Source organism: Strix aluco, chromosome 1, assembly GCF_031877795.1.
Source record: "Strix aluco isolate bStrAlu1 chromosome 1, bStrAlu1.hap1, whole genome shotgun sequence".
NCBI lineage: Eukaryota > Metazoa > Chordata > Aves > Strigiformes > Strigidae > Strix > Strix aluco.
The window spans coordinates 28,174,925-28,200,127 of NC_133931.1; the positions used below are offsets into that span (position 1 = coordinate 28,174,925).

The 25,203-nt window shown below is 39.0% G+C and overlaps 1 protein-coding gene across 3 annotated transcripts; it reads right to left on the reverse strand.

Annotated features, from left to right (window-relative positions):
* Window positions 1–1,171: 1,171 nt before the first annotated feature.
* Window positions 1,172–24,000, reverse strand: LOC141919867 (Y+L amino acid transporter 2-like). Of its 3 annotated transcripts, none has more exons than XM_074816307.1 (10): window positions 23,780–24,000; window positions 16,689–17,206; window positions 14,337–14,462; window positions 9,658–9,802; window positions 8,557–8,680; window positions 7,691–7,794; window positions 7,285–7,381; window positions 5,706–5,855; window positions 3,676–3,859; window positions 1,172–2,940 (listed from the first exon to the last, which is right to left on the reverse strand). In XM_074816307.1, exons 2-10 carry the CDS (start codon window positions 17,188–17,190, stop codon window positions 2,849–2,851), a joined length of 1,524 nt encoding a protein of 507 aa, XP_074672408.1. In that variant the 5' UTR covers window positions 17,191–17,206; window positions 23,780–24,000; the 3' UTR covers window positions 1,172–2,848. The 3 variants fall into 3 exon arrangements, with proteins under 3 accessions (XP_074672408.1, XP_074672417.1, XP_074672422.1); XM_074816316.1 differs by lacking the exon at window positions 23,780–24,000 and adding an exon at window positions 23,554–23,592; XM_074816321.1 differs by lacking the exon at window positions 23,780–24,000 and adding an exon at window positions 22,810–22,848.
* Window positions 24,001–25,203: the final 1,203 nt, after the last annotated feature.

Here is a 25,203-nt window from a genome sequence, read left to right on the forward strand (position 1 = left end):
TGGATGCCAAGACCGTCTCTGAAAAAATAAAACTGTTTATTGTTTGCATAATTGAGCATCTGTGAATAATGTAAGAAAACTGTGTTTACTCTTAGAACAAGAAAGTGTTTGGGTAAAGAATTGCTCATAACTGCAATGAGAAGGAGTCCCACCTGGAGTAACTAGAAATTTTTGCTTCCATAAATGCTTATTTTGTTGTGCTATAGAGAACACAAATAAGTGTTAGAGTCTCATTGCTCTCCTGGCAAACCAACTTGTGAGATCTAAGGCAGGGCAAATTTCGTTCACAGTACTATTTTTATGCTTTAAAACCACAAAACTACAGCATTTTCCAAGGTCAAAGGTTTATGTATTTAAACACTTCAGCATCTATGACTTGCTTTAGGTATTTGACAATAACTTACATGTATTATTTGTAAGGAGAGAAAAAACAACACATTAATATTTCTGAGATTCTGATGTCCACAGAGAATTTCAATAACATTATTCACATTTATAACCTTGCATCTGACTACTACTTTCCTTCTGTCCAGAAAGAAGGAAAACAAAGGCTTGTGTGTCATGCTGCAAAAGTTAACAGATTCATTCAAAGCCAGATTTTGGCAAAAAATAGACAAAGAAAGAAGTTTCTCAGCTCAGAATTCTCTATGGAAAGGGTCTTAGTCCATAGCCCTTATTACACTACCTGTAGTGCCTGCTGTCAGTTACCACCTATCACCTCAGGTGTCTTAAATCTCTTAGGAACTTTGGTCCTGCAAGGAAAAACTTCAGAGGATGGTGCAGTGCTGTCTTGGTGTGACACACAGCTCAACGTCAAGCATTGAACTCTGTGGGGGCAAAGACTGTCATGTTTAATTTGGTACCTACTCATACAGTTTGTCCTCTCTTTGTGCCCTGATGCAGTCTGGGACCATGGCTCTGTTGTTAACAACATCTGTAAGAGGTGGGGTGAAAACACAGTATTTCCATACAATCATAGAGCAGGATCAAAATGGTGCTATAGTGTAACAGGGGCATGTGTTGTGTGTGTGAAGAGTACATGGGGATGTTCTGAGCTGGGTAAACTAAACTACACCTCAGGTCATCTTTCCTCTTCGTTTTGTGATTGTGATACTTGTGATTTTAGTGCTCGAAAGTTGTGGCTTCCAAAAAGCAAAATATGCATCTCTAATAGCTTAATGTCTTCCTTAATTTAGTGCATTTTTATTATTCGTACTTTGTATCAAAAGAAAACCCTGCTGAAAGGAAACTGCAACAGCAGATGGCATTGAAATGCAAATAGAAGGTTTCACAAGGGCCCTGACAGCAAACACTGTGTTGGAGATGCACGAAATCATAATCCTGCAAATGACTTTACAACATGGGTAGGGAATGAAGAGTGTAAGTAGCAATAATTGCCTATTCCATTGCTCTTTCTCTGGGCAGACATCAATAAAAGACAATAATGCTAGAAGCTACAGGGACTTGTAAAATATTAAATTACCTTAATTGGGGTTAATTAAATAGGAATGCTGAAACTCAAATTAGAAACAATGATGTTATATTCAAATACAATTACAGAAAGGAAGTACGACTTGCCAACAAGGATAACAAACAGTACTACATATCAACAAACCATATTAGAGCTGGAGCAGCTGTTTTTATGGTCTAGGTTGCAAGGCTGATGACTTTTTTTCTAATGACAGTTATTGTCTCTTCCATTTCAGAAGACTAAGAATTAGGACTAGCTGCACATTCCTGTGTGTCACACTGAAAAAAATAATGTTCAAGAGAACGGTCCTAGTTCTTAACTGCCCTTTTCTTTCATGGCACCTAATGGTGGGTGTGCTTGTACAGTGCACGTGCCTGTGCTGGGTATTGTGCAACAGGCACCTACATGAGGTGAAGACCTGGCAGCTGGTGCTGGAGGCTCTCTGCATGCTCAGCAGGAGACCTGCAGGTTACCTTGACAGCCGGAACTGTTGAGGCCTGATGCACGGGGTAGGGGCTCAAGGGGTTTTGTAAACATCAATAGATTTTAATTTCTACTTGGGAATACCTTAAATAAGTTCCATCATGGAAAAAATTAATATGATTCATGAGGTCATATCTTTGCTGTTTCTAGGCAAGCAATGGACACTATGAAAACGTGTTTTCCCTGAATATACACTACCTAGAAGATGAATCAGTCCCTTACAGTGCTCCACAGCAGGTTGTTCTGCCGGAAAGCAAAAGTACTTCAGTTACAATGGTATAATTTATTTGTTGAAAACACCTCTTCTGCAAAAGAGTAATGAATGTGGGATATTGTTTGGTTTTCTCCTTTTGGTAAACTATGTTTGCCAGGAATTATGCATTAGAGTAGTTTAACACTAATACTACACGGACGCAAAGCATGTCTACCCGTTTGAATCATATATATTTTACTTTGGCTAAGAATTTAGTTATATTTTTATAAGTACACTGTGGCTTCTAGTTCCCAGTTCAGGTTTTGAATCTTGCAAATACCTGGTCTGTCTTTTGTTATATTTATGAATTTATTTTTTAGAATTGTGACTAGACCTAACACTTTTTATTATGATTTTCCAATTAATCTAATATTTAGCACTTATCTACTAATAAATGTTTGTTCATACAGTGCTTTATAGTTTGAAATTGTTACATGATAACTCACTATTAACAAACTTTTTTTAAAAAATCCTGTAAAACACGAGTGGTTTATAAAACAAGCACAAATTAACAGACATCAAACTGATGCATAGTACAATGGTCAGTGCTTTAGTGTAACTGAACACATGGGGAGAACTTCAGATGATAAAAGTTGCTCCAGATAGGAAATGTCAAGGCACAACTCAATGTCAAAGCAACTCTATTTACTCTTAGCTGCTGTAGGTTCCATGTCTATGTCCAGGTCTGACAGAGCACAGTAGAAGATCATCTGAACATATTTTGTTGTTGTAGCTGTAATACATAGCAAAAATGTATGAGACAAAGTTATGTGTTAGACAAATATATGGATTTTGAGGATTTGAAAGCACTAGGAAAGATACTAGGAAAATCTTAAAACACCTTAATCAATTGGATTAAGCACATGTTATAAGTAGCTAAAGGCAAAAGGAGCTCAATAATTAAACGTAAAGTCTTGTATAATCAGACTTTCATCAACATTTTCATTGAATCGTCAGCTTGATAGCTGAGTTCAAACTGAATAAAATCATTAAAGTTTTGCTTTTCAAGACTGCCTGAATTTGAGGAGTAGAAACTACCCTTCAGCCCAATAATTCATTATTTCATAATTTATGAAAATGCACGGACTTCTCCAACTCAGATATTCCATTCCTTTGACAGAATGCGAAGCAATGGTGTCCTGGTATTTCTGCCTGCTGGGGTATCAAACTGCATGCATTTGTCTTCACAATCCTACATGGCTTTTATTGAGTCAACATACTGAAATGGCTCAACACCACAAATATTAGATGACCATATTATATCCACATACTGGACTGTTTTGTGCAGGTATGCATGGTTTTGTTTTCAGGACTATGTGATGAAGCAAATGATCTCAGACATGCTGTATAGAAAAGCATAACAAAACTTCATAAATAAAAAAGATTCTAGGAAAAATGATTCTTTCTTTCTTCTGACAAAGCATTCAGGATTTTGCCACACTGACTAGGACAAGATGATGTTGCTTACCAGAGAGCCGCTGTAGACATCTAGGTCGTTTTTCAATTGGCAGATAGACTCCCAAATAATATGCAGGAATGCCTGAGAGGGCAATACCAATGCCAATAAGGGAATTGATTGTGTCACTGTAGAGAGGAACTATGACCAGGAAAAGGGAACATAAACAATATACTATAGGAAAGAAAAGGTTAAGCTGTGGAGACAAAAAAAAAAAATCCAACATTTATTAAAAGACGCAGTAAATACTCTATTGTAAAGATGTCAGGCTTTGCAGATTAGACGTGTCAATAATAAAAATATAGCTATTGACTATATGACTACTATGTACTGATTCTTTTGACTGCCTACAGTCAGTACAATTTGCTACCTTCTGTGTATGCTGCTGAGAGCCTCTTATTTGATACACACCTGAGGATCTGACCATTTTGTTGTTTTCAGGCCTGCACAAACTCAATTCGTTTCCAATTAGTAAGAGATCAATCTTTGAAATAAGTACTTTAAAACTAAGCAGTAATGGGTAATTTTCCCTAACTTCAATTGCAGATACTTAATTGTACTATTGATTGGGAACTAACTCAACTAGACTTTCAATTACCATGTTGATGGTACAGAACTAATGGACTGATTTACAGCCATTTTGCCTGGGCTCTTAGAAATATCATACCACAAGTAAGGAAAGTTTCAATAACCTCTTTTTGGTTTTATTTTTCACTAATATATCTTTCCCTGCCTGTAGTAATGAGCCTTCTCAAGAATCCAGGAGTTGGCATTTGAATACTAGCTGAAACTCCTGAGAGTTTACTGGTATAAATACTTCTTTTTCCTTATAAAGGTTAAAAATGTAAGTTGATGAAAACCAGCTGCTACATTACAGGAAAGGAAAAAGTGTATGCGGAGTTGTGACATTAACTAAACTGGCAAATGCTGATAGGAATTAAACAGCCATTATCTATAATCTGACTGTAATCCTTGCTTTAGTAGAGTCAGTAGCAAAACTGCCAGTAAGGCAAGATTTAATCTTTATCTTCCACATATTTTGTGGGAGAGCTTGAAAATGAAGTGTGAACATGCTTCAGGAAAATTTGGTCTGCTCTGGAAGACTGAAAAGTTTTCTAGCAGTAGGTGCTTAGGATATTTTATGCCTTTGTTTGAACCATGTGTTCATGGATGTTACACTTAAATGGAAAAAATGTGTTGGTAAAAATGGTGCACTAGATTAGGAAGAGAGTGACAAGGAAGAAATTAGATTGGGTGTTAATTTGGATTTCTCATAATTTTTACTGCATCACTGCAGAGTCGAAACGCAGGTCATGGAGTCAACAGAGCACAGTGAAACGGGAGCCAGTGCATGGCTTTGTGTGCCTGGGGAACTTCCATCCCTGTTTCCTGGACAATCACTGGATTAAAACTAGAAACAAGTTTTAGGTGTGCTTTGTTTCTGTGCAGTCTCCCTCTCCCAACTGATAGCAGACACTCTTCTACAGTCAGTCATTAAACTTGCATTGTACTGTCTATGACCACTATGCAGTGTGAGGGAACTATCAAAATGTATTTGATTAATCAAGCTTTTGCATGAGCAGACTTTGGGGCATTTATGGGCTTTGGAGGGGTTTTGATAAATTTATTAGGTCATGTAAGTTTGACCAGAGTGTTAACCTCTTGGGAGCCCCCATTACCAGCTCTACTGAGGTCCGTTGTGAACAATACAACAGGGGGTTGTTCCAGGATGGGCTGAGAATCTCAGGCATTTATTTATTCCTTATTTATTTTGAAATAAAGATAGTTATAAGGTTGAATGAAAGGAAAAAGAAATGGAAAATATTGTTTCAACCTCACAGCAAAAGTACCAGAACTGATGTTCTTGTGGAAACTCAAATGGGATTTGCTCCTTCATTTCTTATCTTGGATGTTGCAAGGATTTCTATGGCTGATAAATAGTCTATAACATAACAGGTAATGTTATGGTTGTGGTATTAAGGATCACATAAACATATGCATTAGCTGGCTTTTAGGGCTTGTTTCCTCTCTTCTTTACTTACTTTAATAGGCCGTGGTCTATGGGGCTGAGTATATCTCAAATAGATTAGTCCTGCAATAGACAGACCCACGAAGAGCCAGTAGTTGAAGCAGTAGTAATTAATGAGGAGGAAAACATCTTCCACAAGGAGATAAAGCAAAGTCATTAAGCCCTAGAGATAATAAAGTCAAAGACTATTTAATGTGAAAATAAAGACATGTCTTATAAAATAAAGAGGTAGTAAAGTTATAAAACAGCCTGTTTCCAACATATTTGTCTCGACTTAGTACATCAGATTCTTGCAAGAAGGGTGTACTTAAAACTCCGAGAAATCTGCAAATATGCTATGTGAAACATGCTGGTATCTCTTCCTTAAACATAACAGTGAGACCACCGCATTTGGCTGAAGAGGTGTTGGGTTTGTGAAGTTCTGTTTCAGCACCAGCAAGAAACCCTCCTCGGAAGGCCAGATGAGGAGCCCCAGACTCTGCTGCGCTATGGAGAAGGCTGCTAAGAAGCTTTCTGTAGGCACCAGCTTACTCTGCTGTTCTGGTTGGCTTCAGGTTGAAAGCAAACTTTTAATCTAGTTTCACTGTTGGAGGCTCTCACAGTCCACTCACACTTTGAGACTGTTAGAGTAAATTTTGCAGTATGCAGGTATGCTATACTGCCTGCATGGAAAGACCTAAACCACCAGGAATTTAATGTCTGTTTTAATAGATGAGCAGAAAACAAGTCCACTGAGAAAAAGGAGAATGGTGGTGTATTAAGGGAGTATAGCTCATCTTACTGGTGCAAACAAAATCCCTCTGAGAAGAGTATTCATAACGGGATTATTTAGTAAAGTATTTGATGTCAAACAGAATGGGTATGATAAGCTATTCATAAACCATATGTAACACAGGGCAATGGAAGACACCAAATGAAATATATGTTCAAATGAACAGCAGTGAAATCCTTTTGAATGATTCTACCTTCTCTGTTTGTGCATATCCTCCCTCTTAATTTAATCTGTTAGATTTATGGATTATTTATTAAAATCATTTGCACTAATTCTATACCTTATGATTCCTCATTTTTTTGTCACAAGATTCATTTGTATAGTGACAGCAGGAAAAAGTCAGTATTGCTACAGGCATCCAACAGTAGGAATTTAAAGTGCTTTGTCACTCCTGATAACTAGAGTCCTAGAAAATCAGCCTATAGCTGAGTCTGAGAGATGTTCCTGCCATGTTCTTCTCCAGTGACACTCTGAAAAACTCACACAAAGACTTAAACAACTCTGGTCTATACTATTACATATTTAGCCATTCTCTGTTTTCTAAGTAATACTATTGTACTTACTCCTCACTAATCTTCTTCAGAGAGCATATGAATGTGAATTGAGCCATTCTCTTTCTACTGTATAAAACACCACCAGGCAAAATAACACTCCCACCCCCACCCCCCTCAATGAGTTTTAGAAACTTTGTGCATTTGAGGAAGATGTCTTCAGCGCAGGAGAAGCCTGGAAGCAGCACTGGACGGAGGTGAGGAGTGATACTCCCTGGATCCGAGCCCCTGGCTGCCCTGGCCAGGCACAGGGCTGGGCTGTCACTTACATTGAAGAGGAGAGCAGGGACTGGTGTGAAACATTTTATATGAATCAAGCTCAGACTGTCAGGGAGGTGTCCTTCCCTGGCTCCAACATAGAAAAGCCTAAAAAAAAGAATAAGAAAACTCAGCCAGACAGTAGCCAAGGAATAGCTTGTTGCTTTCTGACAAAAGCAGCATTAATTCTTTTATTACTCTGTTGTAAATGCTGCTCTCTTGTCACGTGGCTTTAGTTTATCAGTTGATGATGATCATAAGAAAGACATGTCAGATCGTAACAATCCTTCCATCACAAATTAACAACTTGACAGGGCAAAAATTAACTGTGTCACTTTTACAATGCTGTAATAAGAATGCAGATTAATAATAAATTATTCCTTTTCAATCATTTAAAATAAATCTTATACTTCATACCTAGATGCCGCAATTATTGATGAGTTTAGGCCACTATAGCAAGACATGGCCACTGCTATAGGAATTATCCACTTAGCATAACTAAGGGTTTCACCGCCAAATGTCTGTAACAGAAAAAGAAAATAATAGCGAGACCCATTACATTAAGCATATGGAAAATCCTGAGAAACTCTCGTGAAAACACACCAGCCCAAATACAGTGTCATAGCCCATGTTTTCTTATGACACCTGATATTGACTTGGAAAATTAGAATTTGGTAAAACTGATCAGTATCAAAGTAAAAACAGCAGATACATTAAAAAAATATTTAAAAAATAATTTTCTAAGCCTAAATCAAGTCAATGAGATAACTGAAGATGTATTTACTTTAATGTATTCTGACAAATCCTGACTGTAGTAATCCATGAGTTATAATTGTTCATATGTATAAAATATTGATAAGGTTTTAAAAAGTATTTCACTGCACATATTTGTGTTGAAAATATTCTGTGATCCTGCAGCATTAAACATCACACACTGTACATCAGAATGATAGCAAAACCCCCTGGTTCTTAAACTACCCAGACTTTCCATAGCTCTTTCTCTGTCTGGCCCTGGCAAAAGCATCTTCTACAACGAAGTACTGTTAGGAGAACGATTTACAGAGTATATAAGAGGATTTTACAAGAGCAGATTTATTGGATATATTCTTTGTACACACCTTCTAACATACTGATACTCTTACATGAAAACAAAGTTTAAAACAAAGCAACAACCTTCAGCATGGAAATATTTCAATTGTTTTGCCAAGAAGTATGCTACCTGAGATTTTTCTGCAGTGTCATCCATACAGTAACATTTGTTTTAATTATTTTACACAACTTACCACAGCCACTGCATCACTTGTGAGGAGAGCTGACATGTCCAACACTACGTAGTATGCTATATTAGTCAACAAGTAAATAATAGCCACAATAGGCATTGAAATTGCAATGGAAAGTGGCAGATTCCTGAAAAAGGAAAATGTCAAAATTATTTCATGTTCTTTAAATAAGGAATATTTAAATAGAAGATTGTTCCCAAATTCAAACATTTGTGAATGGATACCTCCATCACTTTTTGTGATCCATCATTTTGTAATCGTGGATTTACAAAATAATGTGCAGCCATGTGTGGAACAATTCCATAAGCAGCTTAGTTGGCTGCTTGTAGGTCTGTCATAAGTTTTAGAGAAAAAAAATGTACATTTATACCTGTAAATTTTATATACTGTCTTTTATATGATGCAATTTAAGAGAGCACTTAAGCAAAGAGATTTAAATGCACACTTAGGTGTTTTCTTGATTGTAGAATTCTTTTCCTGATTCATAATCTATGCGTGTCCCAAGACAAGGTGGACTATATCAGTCTGAGTAGGTGAGGCACACAATTCCCACAGGGTTGACATCCCTACAGAGGGGAGGAGATGATATTTCCAGTTCTACTGTGGAATTTTTATTTTTTACTTAACTTTTCATCTTTGGCAAAATTAAATATTTTGTCCATAAACAGTAATGTTGAAGATCACATGATCTTCATAACCTGACACAGTCTTACTCCACTGGTGGCAAAACCAGTCCTGGAAAAATAAAATAATTGTTCTGTCTGACTGAAAAGAGGTAGGGAGTTTTAGAGGGCTAGATGGACCCACACTTTTCCCTGCTTTCAGCAGGGATTTGTTCTCCTCCTTTAAAAATTCCGGTCTGAAGTGTAAGGTGTAAAATACATATACGCAGACAAATGATTTATTAGTGTGACAAATTGGTGAGTGAGGACAATAACCAGGAAGAATTCTCATACTTACTTCTTCTTATGAAAAGAAGAAGGTTTTTTACAGAGAAAATAGTTTGACTAATTTCCAATTATAAACAAATACAGAGCGGCTTGTCCTGCCATCACCTTTCTTACCAGGACACTTCAGTCATTCAAAGGAAAAACACACATTTACCTCTCAGGATTCTGCATTTCCTCAGTGACGTAGTTGAGCGTGTCCCATCCTGAGTAGGAGAAGAGGGCAGAGTAGAGAGCCAGTGCGATCATCCCTGGGTCTGTTGCTGAGCCCTCAAACGGAGCTCTCAGGTTTTCCGTTTCTCCTGTACAAATGGCAGGTACCAATTGCCTGTTATGTTTCAAGGACTATGATGTAGGACACTACACTAGAAGTCTCAGCTAACCAAAAGGAAATAAAACCCCATGGCATCCAGGATTCATTACTATTTCTAAAAGTGCACAGCTTATATTTTTACGTGCCAAACAGGAAAGTTTCAGTCAGATGTTCAGACAGGTACACTTGTACAGGGAGACAGCAGAAGATATTTTCCCATGTTTGTTATTTAGATATGAATTGTGTAATTCTAACAGAATTCATGGTGTCCTCGTATCCTGTCACTGCTGTCTAGCCTACCGAAGGAGGGAGCCATACTGAGGTCATGCTATACCCTGTCAGCTAGGCAGAGTCACTTGGGAAACCCAATTTCAGTTCCTGAATCTGTCTCATATTTCTTCCTCATATCTGTGCTTTTGTTTTTACCAGATGAATTAGTGGCCACTGGAGGGGAACTTCTGGACGCATAGTTCTCAGTGGGATACTCTGCCCCACAAAGATGTTCCCCAAAATTAAGAGAGTTGACTTGAAAAAATCTTTCCTTTCAAAATTCTCCTCTAGTTTAGCTCAACAGGTTGAGACAACAACCTGCAGAATGCTGCAAAACAGATGAAATGTTAATGAAACTGTGTGAGCCTTCAATGCAATTCTGGAAACTCTGCCTTACTGAGTTTGCAGAAGGAAAGTTAACTGTCTAATATAAATGGAAGTGGGTTAAGTATTAAGGAAGACAGAAACATGCTGAAACCTCTATTAGGGAAGAAAGTAAGGTCTTTGTTGTAAAATGAAACAACTTCACTCTGTGGTTAAACTAAGGAGTTTACAGATACCACAAAAGCAATTCAGTCTTTAAAAAGCAGTAACTACTGGGAGACTGAACCAAGGAAGGTGAAGCTATGAGATGTACACACACTTTGGGGAAGAAAATGGTTGGAAGGAAAAAAAAAAAATCCAAAAGGACCGAGAAAAGCTTTTTTTTGCTAAAGACAGCTCATACTCAAAATCAGATACATTCACAGTGTTTTAAAACAAAAAGCGTATCTGAGCACATCAGAAGGAATACAACAGGGCTAAAACGTCATAACTGTTCTTTTCATTAAAACAGTTGCTGAGTTTAAAAGAATGCACTGACCCAATCACAACTTCCTCTAGAAGTCTACATCATTCCTCCTCGCAGTCCTTTCTGTATTTAAGTGCTCAGTTCTGTTTAAACAAAGCAGAGATGAGACCTTTACTACCACTGAAAGGCCTTAGCAATTTTCATTCCTTGTAATAATGTTTTCTCTCTGCCTTTATCCTCCATGACCCCATGGAGCAATGCAAAGGACCTGTCATGGGCTATGTGGATGCATGAGCAGAGGGAATGGTCCCTGGGCCAAACCACATTGTGACAGCCATACGCCAGTGAGCAGGCCGGGAATTTTGAAGGAGAGTGTTTGAAAGCATGACTAAATTTATGACTGTGAGGACAGGGCAAAACTATTAGAGGGGTGACATCATGGACTCACACCTTTGTAAAACTGCAACTTTATGAGGGCAACTCATAAAATCTGCAGCTTTATGAGGGTAACTACTCCTTCATGTAACTGTGGCCTTTAAGCAATGCTTTTCCTCTGCATCTTCACATTCCTGCCCTTAGAACTGGGTTCATTTGTTCAGGTTTCTTTACACTCGAACAAAACCAGTGACAACTGACGTGCACAGATAATGGGTAAACAAAAAAGCTCTCTTAAAGTCTGGTGTAGCTAACAGCTGATGTATTAGAACTGCAGCCAAGGAAGGAAGGCCAGCAAACACAGAAAAGCAAGCATGCTCATTAGGTTTTATAAGCTAGTTTCAGCATGAGAAAAAGACAATTCCTAAACCGAAGAGGAAAAATCACCTTTCTTTTAGCTGAATAAAGATACAATGACTGTTTAGGAATTTCATGGGAAAGGAAAATGAAGAAATCCTTAGTAACTAAGCAACAGAGCTAGAGTTGGAAGAGTCTTCACTGTACCAGAGACCCAAATTAATAAAATAAAATCTATTGTCATATGCAAAGATTAGAGGTAGCACCAGAAAACTAGTCTCCTGTGTTTCAGTATATTCAGTTCAGTCCAGTTACTGCTGGTACACGGTCGCTCATCTGTCCTGTGATGTCTTACGGTACTACAGTGATTCATAGGAGGCAATTTTACAATATTACAGTCTTTTCCCTCGTTTCCAGAATCAAAGATGCCCTCTCACCGATGAAGAAAAGGACAAGTTCCTCTCTCCCGGATTCTCTACCCTCGCAGTGTGCTGTGGTGGCTCTCTGCCCCAAGCAGGGTAGGGAGAGCGGGGGGGTGAGGAGCAACGTGAAGGATATGTCTGGCAATTTCTGCTGTGCTGTCCTGTCATAGGACAAGTTACGATGCAAGTCTTTAACAAGCGTAAGTCAGAAACACTGATGCTGGCTTTTAAACTAGTTAGCACTAAACTGATGTTGTCAACAGCAAAAGAAAGAACAGGGAGAGCATCCATCCCCTGCTAGACGCAGGAGGAAACATGGTAACGAGTGATGAGGAAAAGGCTGAAGTGCTTAATGCCTTCTTTGCCTCAGTCTATAATAACAAGACTAGTTGTACTGAAGGAATCCAGCCTCCTCAGCCAGAGGACAGAGACTGGGAGAATGACCCCCCTGCAATCCAGAAGAAGATAGTCAGTGACCTACTGCATCACATAGACATACACAAGTCTTTGGGATCAGATGGGATACACCCGAGGGTGCTGAGGGAGCTGGCTGGGGTGCTCGCCAAGCCGCTTTCCATCATTTACCAGCAGTCCTGGCTGACCGGGGAGATCCCGACAGATTGGAAATTGGCCAATGTGACGCCCATATATAAGAAGGGTCGGAAGGATGATCTGGGGAAATTACAGGCCTGTCAGCTTGACGTCGGTGCCCAGGAAGCTGATGGAGTAGCTCATCCAGAGTACCATCACACAATACATGCGGGACAACCAGATGATCAGGCCCAGTCAGCATGGGTTTATGAAAGGCAGGTCCTGCTTGACAAACCTGATCTCCTTCTACAACAGGGCGACCTGCTTATTGGATGAGGGAAAGGCTGTGGATGTTGTCTACCTTGACTTTAGTAAGGTCTTTGACACCATTTCCCACAGCATTCTCCTGGTGAAATTGGCTGCTCGAGGCTTGGATGGGCACATGCTTTCCTGGGTAAAAAACTGGCTGGATGGCCGGGCCCAAAGAGTTGTGGTGAACGGAGTTAAATCTGGTTGGTGGCTGGTCACGAGTGGTGTCCCCCAGGGCTCGGTTTTGGGACCACTCCTGTTTAACATCTTTATTGATGATCTAGATGAGGGGATCGAGTGCACCCTCAGTAAGTTTGCAGATGACACCAAGTTGGGTGGGAGTGTTGATCTGCTCGAGGGTAGGGAGGCTCTGCAGAGAGATCTGGACAGGCTGGAGTGATGGGCTAAGGCCAACTGTAGGAGTTTCAATAAGGCCAAAGGCCAGGTGCTGCACTTCGGCCACAACAACCCCCAGCAGCGCTACAGGCTTGGGGAGGAGTGGCTGGAGAGCTGCCAGTCAGAGAGGGACCTGGGAGTGTTGATTGACAGCCGGCTGAACATGAGCCAGCAGTGTGCCCAGGTGGCCAAGAAGGCCAATGGCATCCTGGCTTGTATCAGAAATAGCATGGCCAGCAGGGACAGGGAAGTGATCTTACCCCTGTACTCGGCACTGGTGAGGCCGCACCTCAATTACTGTGTTCAGTTTTGGGCCCCTCACTACAAAAAGGACATTGAATTACTCGAGCGTGTCCAGAGAAGGGCAACGAAGCTGGTGAAGGGTCTGGAGCACATGTCGTACGAGGAGCGGCTGAGGGAACTGAGGTTGTTTAGTCTGGAGAAGAGAAGGCTGAGGGGACACCTCATCACCCTCTACAACTACCTGAAAGGAGGTTGCAGAGAGCTGGGGATGAGCCTCTTTAACCAAGTAACAAGCGATAGGACAAGAGGTAATGGCCTCAAGTTGCACCAGGGAAGGTTTAGACTGGATATTAGGAAGCATTTCTTTACAGAACAGGTTGTTAGGCATTGGAATAGGCTGCCCAGGGAGGTGGTGGAGTCCCCATCCCTGGAGGTGGTTAAGAGTTGGGTTGACATAGCGCTGAGGGATATGGTGTAGTTGGGAACTGTCAGTGTTAGGTTAATGATTGGACTAGGTGATCTTCAAGGTCTTTTCCAACCTAGATGATTCTGTGATTCTGTGATGTTAATTCAGCTGCTATTTCCTATTCAGCCTGAGCAATGCAGAACTTTGTGAGTGTTGGTTTGCCATGCTAAGAGCAGAAGAATAATTAAACCCCCATTGCTTAACAAGCCATAAAATCCCTCTAATCTACCTATGTCAGACAGTTTTTTTCAGAATAAATAACACTTCCTATGTAAGTCTTAATGTGTCTGATCTTCCTGCACAGATTTTGAAACTTATAAACAGTTAATTCATAAGAATTTAAGTAAATGAAAAATATTCTTACCTTTACCAATTTTGTAAAGGCCAACAGATATCACCAAGATAAGAGCCATAACTTTCGCATACGTGAAAACATCTTGTACACGGGTTCCCCACTTCACATTAACACAATTAATAAATGTTAAGGAACCTACAGAGAAAAAGAATATGCATGAGAGGAGCAATGATATTTTACATCACATAAAGCACATTTCAAATACATTCTGAATGATGTATTTGAAGAATGAAATACCCGATTTAAAAGTTACACAATAGTTTTCTGGAGGATACTGTTTTCATGACAGTAGGTAAGACAAAACACATCAGATTTTGAATTTTAAGACTAACTCCTGCTCCTTTTAAATAATCTTTAAATTTTATTAAAGTCAGCAGACTTGTTCACAGGCAGAAGGTGAGATTTCTCTAAATCTTTTACTTGGGGTAAAGTTTTTCCTGAAGTTCTCCCTGCTGATTTGAGCTCTAGTCTACATACAGAGTAAGTACAGCTTCTGCACCAAAAAGTTTGGATGTGGTTGACAAGATATTGAGTTGAGCCAGACCAGCATGCTGTTACCCTGTGTCCATAGCTTAGGAGCTGTGCTATTCACACTTTGACCCTGAGGCTGAAGATTACAGAAGTACTTCCTTCTTTGCATTCAGTTTTGCTGCAGAAGTTAAACCCCGATGAGTGGATAAAGTGCTGTGATGAGCACTGCTGCTCAGCTGACGGCAGGTCCGGCCAGGGGCTAAGCCGCGTACTCACCTCCTCTTGCTCTAGCACACACACACGGCATCATGGGCAACTTCTCTCTTGCAACTCCAGAACAGAGGTAGACAAGGAAAGGGCATGCATAAATACCAGGTATGAAACCCAGTTGCTGGAGAAGACAGCAGGCCATATGCAGCATGGGCTGTCCAGAGCACTCTCAAGCATGGATCAGAATGGGCTATTTCTTCTCTAGCAGTCTCGCTGGTCTTTCCTTCTGTTACTTTGACCTGCCTACAATCTACACTTCCATTTTGAAAGGAAGAAAAGGGGGTTTGTAATGCTTAAAATGAACCATTTAGAAGCCTTTCTATGTAGTAGGGAAATTAGCATTCAGCTGCAGATGCTCACAGAAGTTCTTGCCTTCATGATCATGAGCAACTCTGCATATTTGACAGAGTGTCCTGTCAGCTGTCAGGGTAATAACAGACCTTACAGAAATGGGACCGGATTTGCTCCCACTATTTCTTATTAATATACCAATGCTGTGCAAAGGGGACAGAATTTTGGTTTTATTCTGGCATTAAAAAAAAAACCCCAGAAGGGGTATGAGAAAGCTGTATGAGAAAGCAGCAGCTGCCAGCCACATCTTGGGCATCAGCTCAGAAATCAGAGCTGCTAGAGCACACAGCTGATTCACATGAAGACTACAGCAAGAATAACTAAGAGAACTAAGGCTTAAAGAAACATCAGCACTTGAAGACTCCTCTTAAGTGTTAGGATTTCATGTTGTACACCTAGAACACCAGGAAAAGAAACTTTGATCAAATAAATAACTGCTTTCCTGTGTGAGTGGAGAATTTCAGCTGACAAAGTCTTTTGAAATAGGGTTAGTTGCCTTTTAGACTGCTAAGTGGTCGTGATGGTCTCAAGTTCTACCATGGAGTCTTTTTCAGAAGTGAACTTCCCCTGCACCATAGTGCCAAGAATCAGGGTGACAGAGAAAACACCTTCTCAAAATTGTCAGTTCATCTAAAGTTAAAATTACTTATCCTTTTGGAAGCTTTGTACAATTTAAGCCATTTTTAAAAGATCATGCTATAGCACAGCCTAAAAGGAACACATACTCCATCTTGGCAAATCCACATTTGTAAGGAAAAGAATCTGAGTGCAGTTCATCTACCGGAGGATAGATTGGTAACACTTATTCCTGTGGTCACCTAAGACATACAGTCATGACAAAGTCAACTCTGTGGAGCGTCTGATTACACTACACCATTTTTCTAGAGACAAAATTTGTATTAGGCAGAGTATTTTTAATTCCATATGAATTTTAAGATTTTTGTTAATTTTTTGTCATTTGCAAGAAATAGGGAAGAGAGGACATGGACCAAATGTGGGCTGCAAATTAGGTCGATGATCCATAGAGATATATGTATCTTTAATCAGCAGTCATAGTTTCCCCCAGCCAAACTGCTGTAATTCTTCTCTCCCCTCTAATAATCCTAGCCATAAATAAAATTCATCTGAATACAAGATTATTAGTTCCTAAGAACATGTTTTAGAGAGGCAGTAATTATTTTCATAAAGGTGAAGGAATAGAAATTCAAAAAAATCCTCTGGGCACCTACAATTATAGTTCTTAACTTCCAGGAATCCACCTTTACTTACAAATACAAGCAGCTGCAATCAACCTGACTGCATCATACGGCGGCTCACAATGAGGAAAAATTGGTTGAACAATGTAGTTAGCAAACGTGATTGCTATTACTGCCTGGGTTGTTGGTTCGATAATGAGCAAGGAAGACCACAGTCTGATGAAGGCCATAAAGGCACCAAATGCTTCCAGGATATAGGCATAGCTGCCTCCAGATTTAACAATGGATGTTCCCAATTCAGCGTAACACAAGGCTCCAAACAGCGAAAACATTCCACCAAGTGCCCAGATGACTAGAGAGAGTCCGTAGGAAGCACTGTACATTAAAACACCTCTGGGTGATACAAATATCCCAGAGCCAATCATGTTCCCTACAATTAAAGAAACTCCATTTAGTAACGTGATTTCTTTTTTCATCTGCATTTTTTCACTCGTGTCTGCCATATTGTCCATTTCAGCTTTTCCACTCTTAGTTTTGGATTTTTTATTACAGCATATTCGCCAGGGGGCTGGCATCCTCTACTATCATTACCTGAAAACAAGAGGAGAGAACATCTTTTGTAACACCAGAACATCAGAGACACAGATAAGATAATTAGCATACAAGGCATAAATGGTACAAAGAGCAATTATTTTGCCTGTTTTTATCTTGCAGTCCAGGAATCACATACTAGTGGATTTTCTTAACTGTCACTGTTCTGTATCTTTTCAGTGGATAAATGTGAGGCCACTGTCTTTGGCTATAGATTCTGAATCTTTCATGATCTCTGAGTACTTTTATTATTTATCTTGAATTGTAAGTCTATGTTCAGTTATTGAAGATATCTTAGGAAAGAAAGAGACACTGTACCCATGGAAACATGTTTCAATACAGCTGGAATGTCACACACAGGTATACCTCTCCCTAAATTTTGCTCTTATCCCAGGAAGAACTTTACTTCATTATTATTTGTTTCATCAAATCACATCTATCTGAAAATTACCTGCTGAGGAACACAAGAGAAAAAGATACTCAAGAACTCCAGCCTCAGGAGGTTAATGTTAATATGAGGATAAACAAAAAGAGCTTTAGCTATTCCTAGAGATGAGATTGCTGCTGCAGTGAATAATGCAGCTTGTTTAGTTATTAACCTCACTTGACTTCTGGGTAGAAGCCACTGGTATGCATTGGAATCAAGTTTTGAACACCCTGTTCCTGGAACACTTTTGTATAAGGGAGTTTAACAAAACATGACTGTAAAAGCTTCCTACTCCGGTACTCGCAGGGCAGGATCCCAGTAACGCTGCGAGCTGGGAAAAACGACATAACTGCGTAGCTGCATCGATAAATCAGCCTTGTGCACACATCACACTCCTCTGGGGCTGAGGTCCTTGGGGATGGGAAAATGTAACAGTTGGGACTGCAGCAACTGTTCCAATTCTTTGGTCCTGCTGACTCATAACAATGCTTACTTAGAACAATGGATATTTTTTGGTGACTGTCTCAAAAGAAATTTATTTTTCCTTCCCTTTCCCCCTCCACACACACTCTAAAACACTTCCAAAGAAAACTTTCTCAAAATCTATGAGCTAAAGCCAACTTCTTTGAGTAGAACAAAGCTTCTCCTCATGACACTGGCCAAAAACATTGATCACAAATTTATGTTGCTAAAATGTGGGTCAATGGCCAGTTTAAAACAAACAACCTGCCCTCCCCAAACTTCCTGAAAGATTTGCTTTCTTTTTTAAGGTATGTCTGTTTTAGCAGCCCTAAATAATTTATAATTCTATGTGTTTTCCAGCTTTTTTTGGTGCAACTCAGTTTCCTAGTTGATCAAATAACTAATGAGACCTGGTAAGTATTAAAGATTAAAAGATGTCAAACTCTCTTTAAAGATTAAAAGCTTTTCTCATCTCAATGGCACTTTCTCTAACTACAGGAACACTGTGGAAACACTGGAGTGAAGTTAAATATTAATTCTTGCATAGGTGTTCAAGAGTGACTGCTGAGTCTCCTATCTTTTTCTGACCTCTTCACACACAGGTGACTCCTCTTACTTCTTCCTTTTTCCCCCTAAAAATAAAAAACCTCACTGTGGTCTGGGGGGAGGAATTTCAGGCATCCAATACGTCAGTCATATATCTTCTTTAAAATTCCCAATACACATTTCCAGTTTCCTACTATTAGCACAATTTTTCTGCTTGTGTGAAAGAAAGGAGGGAAAAGAAGTCACACCCTCCCCCCCCTCACCCCAAAATACAAGCTAATACTTCCAGAACCTCCTGGCTCTGTTTCTGCTTTCCATGGCTATGTGAAATGTTGGCAGAAACACCCTCCCATGATAGCAGCTGTCTGGAGAGCCCATCAGGTCAGCAACATGCTAGAAATTTGAGCAGAACTCTGTATTAATATTACTTTGGCAGCAGAGCCAGTTTAAAATCACCTTGTGCTTTTTGTGCCTGATCTGGGAATTACTTTTTTTTTTTTTTTTTTTAAAGGTGGGTCATTCAGAACTCTGGCTCTGAGCCAAAAGGCACAAATGTTTAAGTGGGTACAGCCCAAAGGGAGTGAGAATTTAAAATGCAGCTGTTCCTGAGGTGATGTGAATGTGGAGCTATGCAAGTAGTGATCAAACACAACGGCTATTAGTTTTTCTGAAATGAAGTCTCACTCATAAATGAGATAAAGTTATTTTCCTGTAAAGTAGGATACAAAAAGCAATTGCTAGGTTACCAATAGTATGGGTAACTTGCGTAAATGATATCAAACCTGAACTTTGATGTCTCGTATGGATGACCTGGTAGCTAAAGCAAATTTGAGCATTTAAACTGGCAATGCCACTTGAGTCTAGTAGAACTTTTACAATCTGTAGCTTTCATGAGAGCACAAAGGTAAAGATTAAATAATTTTCTCAAGTAACACAGTGTTTTGCATATTTTTTTCTTCTCTCTTGTGCTAACAAAAGATTGTTTTAGATCTCTAAAAATGTGTAACGAGAGCTGTGTAGGGAAATATTTCTTTCATAAATAAGTGACTGTAGATGAAACCATTTTGAAAGAAAAACAAGTAGAAGAAACAGTTCAAGCTTCTGTACTTTGAGAGATGTCACATTAGCAAAACTTTTAACCAGACCCTGAATTAAGTCCACGAATAGGTAAAGCCTGAAAATCAAAGGATAAGAGATTCAGTTTCCATAACCAAGATGTGTAACTTCACTGTAGTTAAGTTACCCCATTTTATATCAGCTAGACATCTGCAAGAAAGTAACAATTTGAGAACAAAAATTTTTAAATAGCTTCTGCCTGTCCCTCCCCCACTCCCCCAAACCAATAGCAATATTCCCACTAGCTTTGACAGTGCACTGATTTCATTCAGTGGGGTTGCAATGTTGAAGCTGTTATTGATTTCTTTATTCAGGGTTATGTCTTCCTTAAATAAACAAGGTTTGACTGAGGCACGACTCAAGCTAGTTCTCAGCAAAGTCTTCATGCTATTAAGAAAGTCAGCGGAATATAGGAAATAGTCTCCTGTACAAATCTTCCTGTGTAATAGCAAAAGGAGAATAATTTTTTGTCAAATGTGTAAATAATTTACTGCTGTTAGAATACAGGCAGTGATGAAAACAATTTGAGGATATGCCCAAGGTCTACTGCCATGGTCTAACCCTTTCCCTCATTTATAACTTTTGCTATTTTGTTCCTACTGAACCTGACCCATAGTCCTGCCCTACTGTCATCACTGTCACTTCACCCTCATGATACCATCTTCCCTTTCTGGGACCATCACTGCTGTTTCTGCCTCGAACTGGTGGGCCAAAAAGTTTAAGCTAAGAAGCCTAGTTGTTCAAGCGTGACTCTGTTTTCTGTCTGGGCATCTCTGTAGATCACTTTTTGAGGGTGCACATAATCCAAGTGAGAGCCAGTACGAGCTAAGATCTGGGAGGGCTGACGTGCTGGGGACAACTATCAGAGCTGTAACAAGTTGACTTCTCACAGGGGAGTGGCCATTTTCAGTTGGAAAATCCTGTATTATAAAAGGTAACAAATCCTTATGGTGAATCCTCTAGCAGAGAGGAAATCAGAGTGGCTTCCTGAGAATGGAAAGATTTAATTTATGCAGTAATTAAAAAAAGGAGGTTCTTTGCATTCTGGCATTCTGCTTTAGCATGGTTGAGTATTTAAGGGTAACCCTACTGCAATAATACTACTTTATGGTATCAAAGATATATAAGTGCAGGTATTTTAGTAGCTCTTGTGTATGAAGTCTGAAGAGCAAGACATAAAATATTCCTGAGATGAAGGAAGGTCCATGCTATCTTGGTCCCCATAGACTGTGACAAACAGAAAGAACTATGGCTCTCTGGAAATCAGAGATTCAGACAGGCATCAACATGCCGATGTGCCTCAGAGGCTGCAGCAGGCTAAATGAAACAGCTGCAAACACTTGCCTGTACCTTGTGTCAGCAAGTGATCTCTACTTCAGAACTTCAGAATCCTGTTTTCGTGCTGGTCCTGCTCTTCCTTAGGGGCTCCCTCAAAAAATGGAGGAAAATTTTCCTCTCAGAGAAAAAGCAGAATGCCTTCCAAGCACAGACAGGCATAATGGTCCTAAATCCTTTGAAATCTTATGTTTACCTCCCAGCTGTATGCACAAGAAGCACCAAAAAGGAACCAGTAGACCGATACCTGAGAAGTTAAAGCAAATAATAGCACCATATACAGGTAATTCTTACTAGCTCATTTTTTTAGTCAAGCCACTGCCAGAAGTCATACAGAAAAATGAGGGAAAGAGAGACAGCTTGACAGTAGTTGAAAACCAGAGTTGAAACCAAAGACAGTTCTTCCATAAATTAGTGCAGGACTGGTTTGACAGGGCAGGATTTTCTCAGACACTTCCCATCCTCCAGGGATCTACCGCCTCATGAGTGATTGCCTCCTTGAGGAGGTAATTAACCTTTGCCAAATGATTACGCAAGGCTTGGTCAGGGGTTCTCAAAGTGTGACATTGTATGAACAGCTCCATAGACTTCCAGAGTGACTGAGCTTCCTCTGTTTGTTAGGACATTTTGAAATTCTCAGCTTTTAATTCAAGAAATACTAGTAAATAAATCAGAGCATCTCTCTCAGAGACCAAATATTGTTTGTTTCAGCAGATTCCCTTGGAAACTGAGGGCATTTAGAAAGTCATCTCCTATCAAAGATCATGGAATGTGCTGGACATCACATTTACTCCTTACTATTATTTCAGATAATTTCATGGCCTTTTCTTTTGGTGAATGCTGTCTACTGCCACATAATTTCTTAATAATGAAAGTCTGCTATGCCATCAATGAACATAGCAAAGTCAAACCAGGTAATAAAACTGATAAAACCCCAATATTTTCTAGTTTCAGTTAGAAAAGTAATGACATTAAGGATGACATTTTAAACCAAAATCTAGTGTATTTTAATTGTGTTTGTATTAGAAATCAATATATGTGTAGAAAGCCAATTTAAAAGTCATGAGCAGTCTCTTATTTTCTCCAGGGACACTCTGGGTAATTTTCTCCTGCCTGTAGCAGACTGACCAAAAATAAAAACAACCCACAACCATACACTTTTATATTAATAGCTATTGGAACATGAAATCAGATGAGCTAGCAGTTTTCAACATGACCAAAAATGTGTAGATCAAACTTCAAAACACTGTAGCTGAGCATGAGCATCAATAGGTCCTGAAGAGAGTATTCATGGCAGATTATATTGTTGAACATTTTCCAGTGAGAGAGGAGATCAAGCAAAGAAAACAAGATTATGCATTATGAAGGAAGATCACAAAATAAAAACACTCCTAGCAATAATAATAAAAACCCCAAACAACAACAACAACAAATCCACTTTGATCTCCTCTGAAGAAAACATATCCCACTCAGTAGGAAATGAGCATATTTCCTTTTGTTTTTTAAATTTTAAGTTTATAAAAATATTCAATGAATTAATGCTTCATATGCTCCAATTGCATTACTGTGATCAGAGGATGGTTTTCTCATAGGAGAGACTTGCTCCACCCCCAGCACTCCATTCCAACCCCAAAGCAAATCACAGAGGGTATCTGAGAAAGAAGCTACTGTAGTCAAAATTTAAGAAAGGTATTAAAAAGAGAAGGTAGCAGCTTACCAGGGGGTAGGTGATATGCTTGCTTCCTTTAGCAGAAGGGCTACTGTAATTGAACAGTGACTCTCTAGCTGCTACAACAAATAAGAACACATCTGTTTCACCAGGATGGGTGAGTTAACAGTAATATGAATATCCTCTTTTCTCACTCTCAGTTTAGCCTTGCCTTTAGCTGCTATTTTTATTACGGTAGCATGAATACTAAAATCAATGAGAGCTTTCAAGAAAGAAGATCCCAGAATCTCCTGGAATGTGGTTTCTCCAAACAATCTCAACTGAGGTCATTTGCAGGCAGAAGCAGGCAGCTTAAATATCAGCTGCTCTCTATTCCTTAGAAAGTTGTGATAGAAATAAGACAAAAGGAAGATTGGAGAAAAAAAAAAATCCTTCATCCATGTGTCACTGAAATTAAGAACAAAACTTTCCCAGATGTTTATGCAAAACAAATGCAGTCTAATGCCTTCTTGTTAATTTAGAAACTGAAAATCATAGGTGTTATTTCATTTCAAACAACTTAATGTTCTTCTGTTAACTTTTAAAAATATATTTACTTTTAAATTTAATCTATTCATTGTTAAATATTTATCAACTCAGTTAATTTTTCTTAACCAGAGAATTATATATCTGTGGCTTTTCTAATAATTTACGATATGATGCATGATACAAAAAGCAGGCTGATGATCTTTTATTTAATTAAGCTTTTTTTAAGAAAAAGATAAAAAATAAGAGAAGAAAGAAATTACTTACCCGATGTATTCAGCTTTGTCTTCTGAAACAATATGTTGCCCTGCCTACAAAGTACTTTTGGAAAGCCAGTATGATATACAGCACAATATCTACTGAAACAAGGAAATACCCAGAAAACAAAGTCTTCTGGCCAGAGCAAAAAGTTAATGAATGCAAGAGTACTAACCTGGAATTTTTGTTTTCCGTGAATGACAAGGCCAATTGTAAGGCAAAAATTTGTACTCACATGTCAAAGGGCATCTGGAAGGAGCTGATCCAGCAGGTCAAGAGTCTTAAGTCACTGGACTGAGTTGAGGCACCACATACAAGACTTCATCAGAATGGGCTCCTAATCCACACAGGGAAGTGAAATAATTGAATTCAAACACAGATATCCCTCCAAGCAGCCTCAGTAATCCAACTGGAAAACAAGAAGGAGAGTTGCATCATGTCGCACTTTCCATATTGTAACCCACAGTGACCAAAAGGAATAATAAAAACAACACAAAACTTTCTATCCTAAGTCGGTGCTCCTCCTTTTTCTTCCTTTTAAAGTAACATCTTGTAAAAACATGCTTTCTGTGATAGATTGATACAGGTCTACAGTTAATGTTTACACAGAAATATCTGTGCTTTTTTAAAACACTATTCAAAGCAGGTATGACAAGTATTTTGAATAAACAGCGCAAAGTTCCCTTATTTTTATCTGTGAAGATATTATTTATCCCTGAGAGCTCTCGAAGTCTGCCTGAAAAGATTGCACAATTCCAGCTGCCTGCAAGTCTGTGATTACGTACATTATAATATATCAAGAAACATTTTGGCAACAGAATTGTTTTGCAGGGATATTGCTCTCTGCTGGAAAAATAGAGAGGCTGAGTGCCACATTCCTTAATCAAGGCCTCTGTCATCTTAAAATCTTTTTCTTCTGTCACGGCAGTGTTAACAAACTATAGCCTAAAAACCAGAATGCATATTTTCAAGAATGCATAATCACTTTCACTCTGAAATTTGACCTTGAATTTGTCCTGTTTCTGGTTTGGGGCACCAAACTGTTTTTCTGATTGTGTGTTATGTTGAGGGATTCTGTCATCAGACATTTGCCCCTTCTTAGAGCTGGAGAGCGCTTTTATATTCTTCATATATCCCCCTTATGAGCCAGCTTCAGCCCTTTGTTTTAATTGTGTAGAGGCTGCATGTTGGAACATGAAACAAAATGTTTTCTTCATTAATGCTTCCTGTATTACTATTGGTCTGACCCTGATGGCTATGTCCTACTTGACATTTCCCACAAATTTACAGTATCAGCACATAAATCAGCATTGAGCAATCATAAAGTATGCAGTGTGATGAAAAACATTTAATTCTTGAACATTTCTTCTGTGAACACAAAATCTAGTTCCTTTGCAAAGGAAGATCACACTTATTTGCATTTTAAGTAAGTGGGATTGATAATGTGAAGAAGTGAATATGACTTTCCTTATAACATGTTTTTCTCATTCATTTTTACAGTCTTGCAGAATTTGACCAGCACTTGTGCAGTGAGGATTCTCCTGTGACAACTTACTGCTCATAGCAATTCTTCTGTGTGTTATAGCTACACATACACACATTTGCACATGGAACAGCTAAGTGACATACATTTGCCTGAATAATCCTGTGATATTTGCT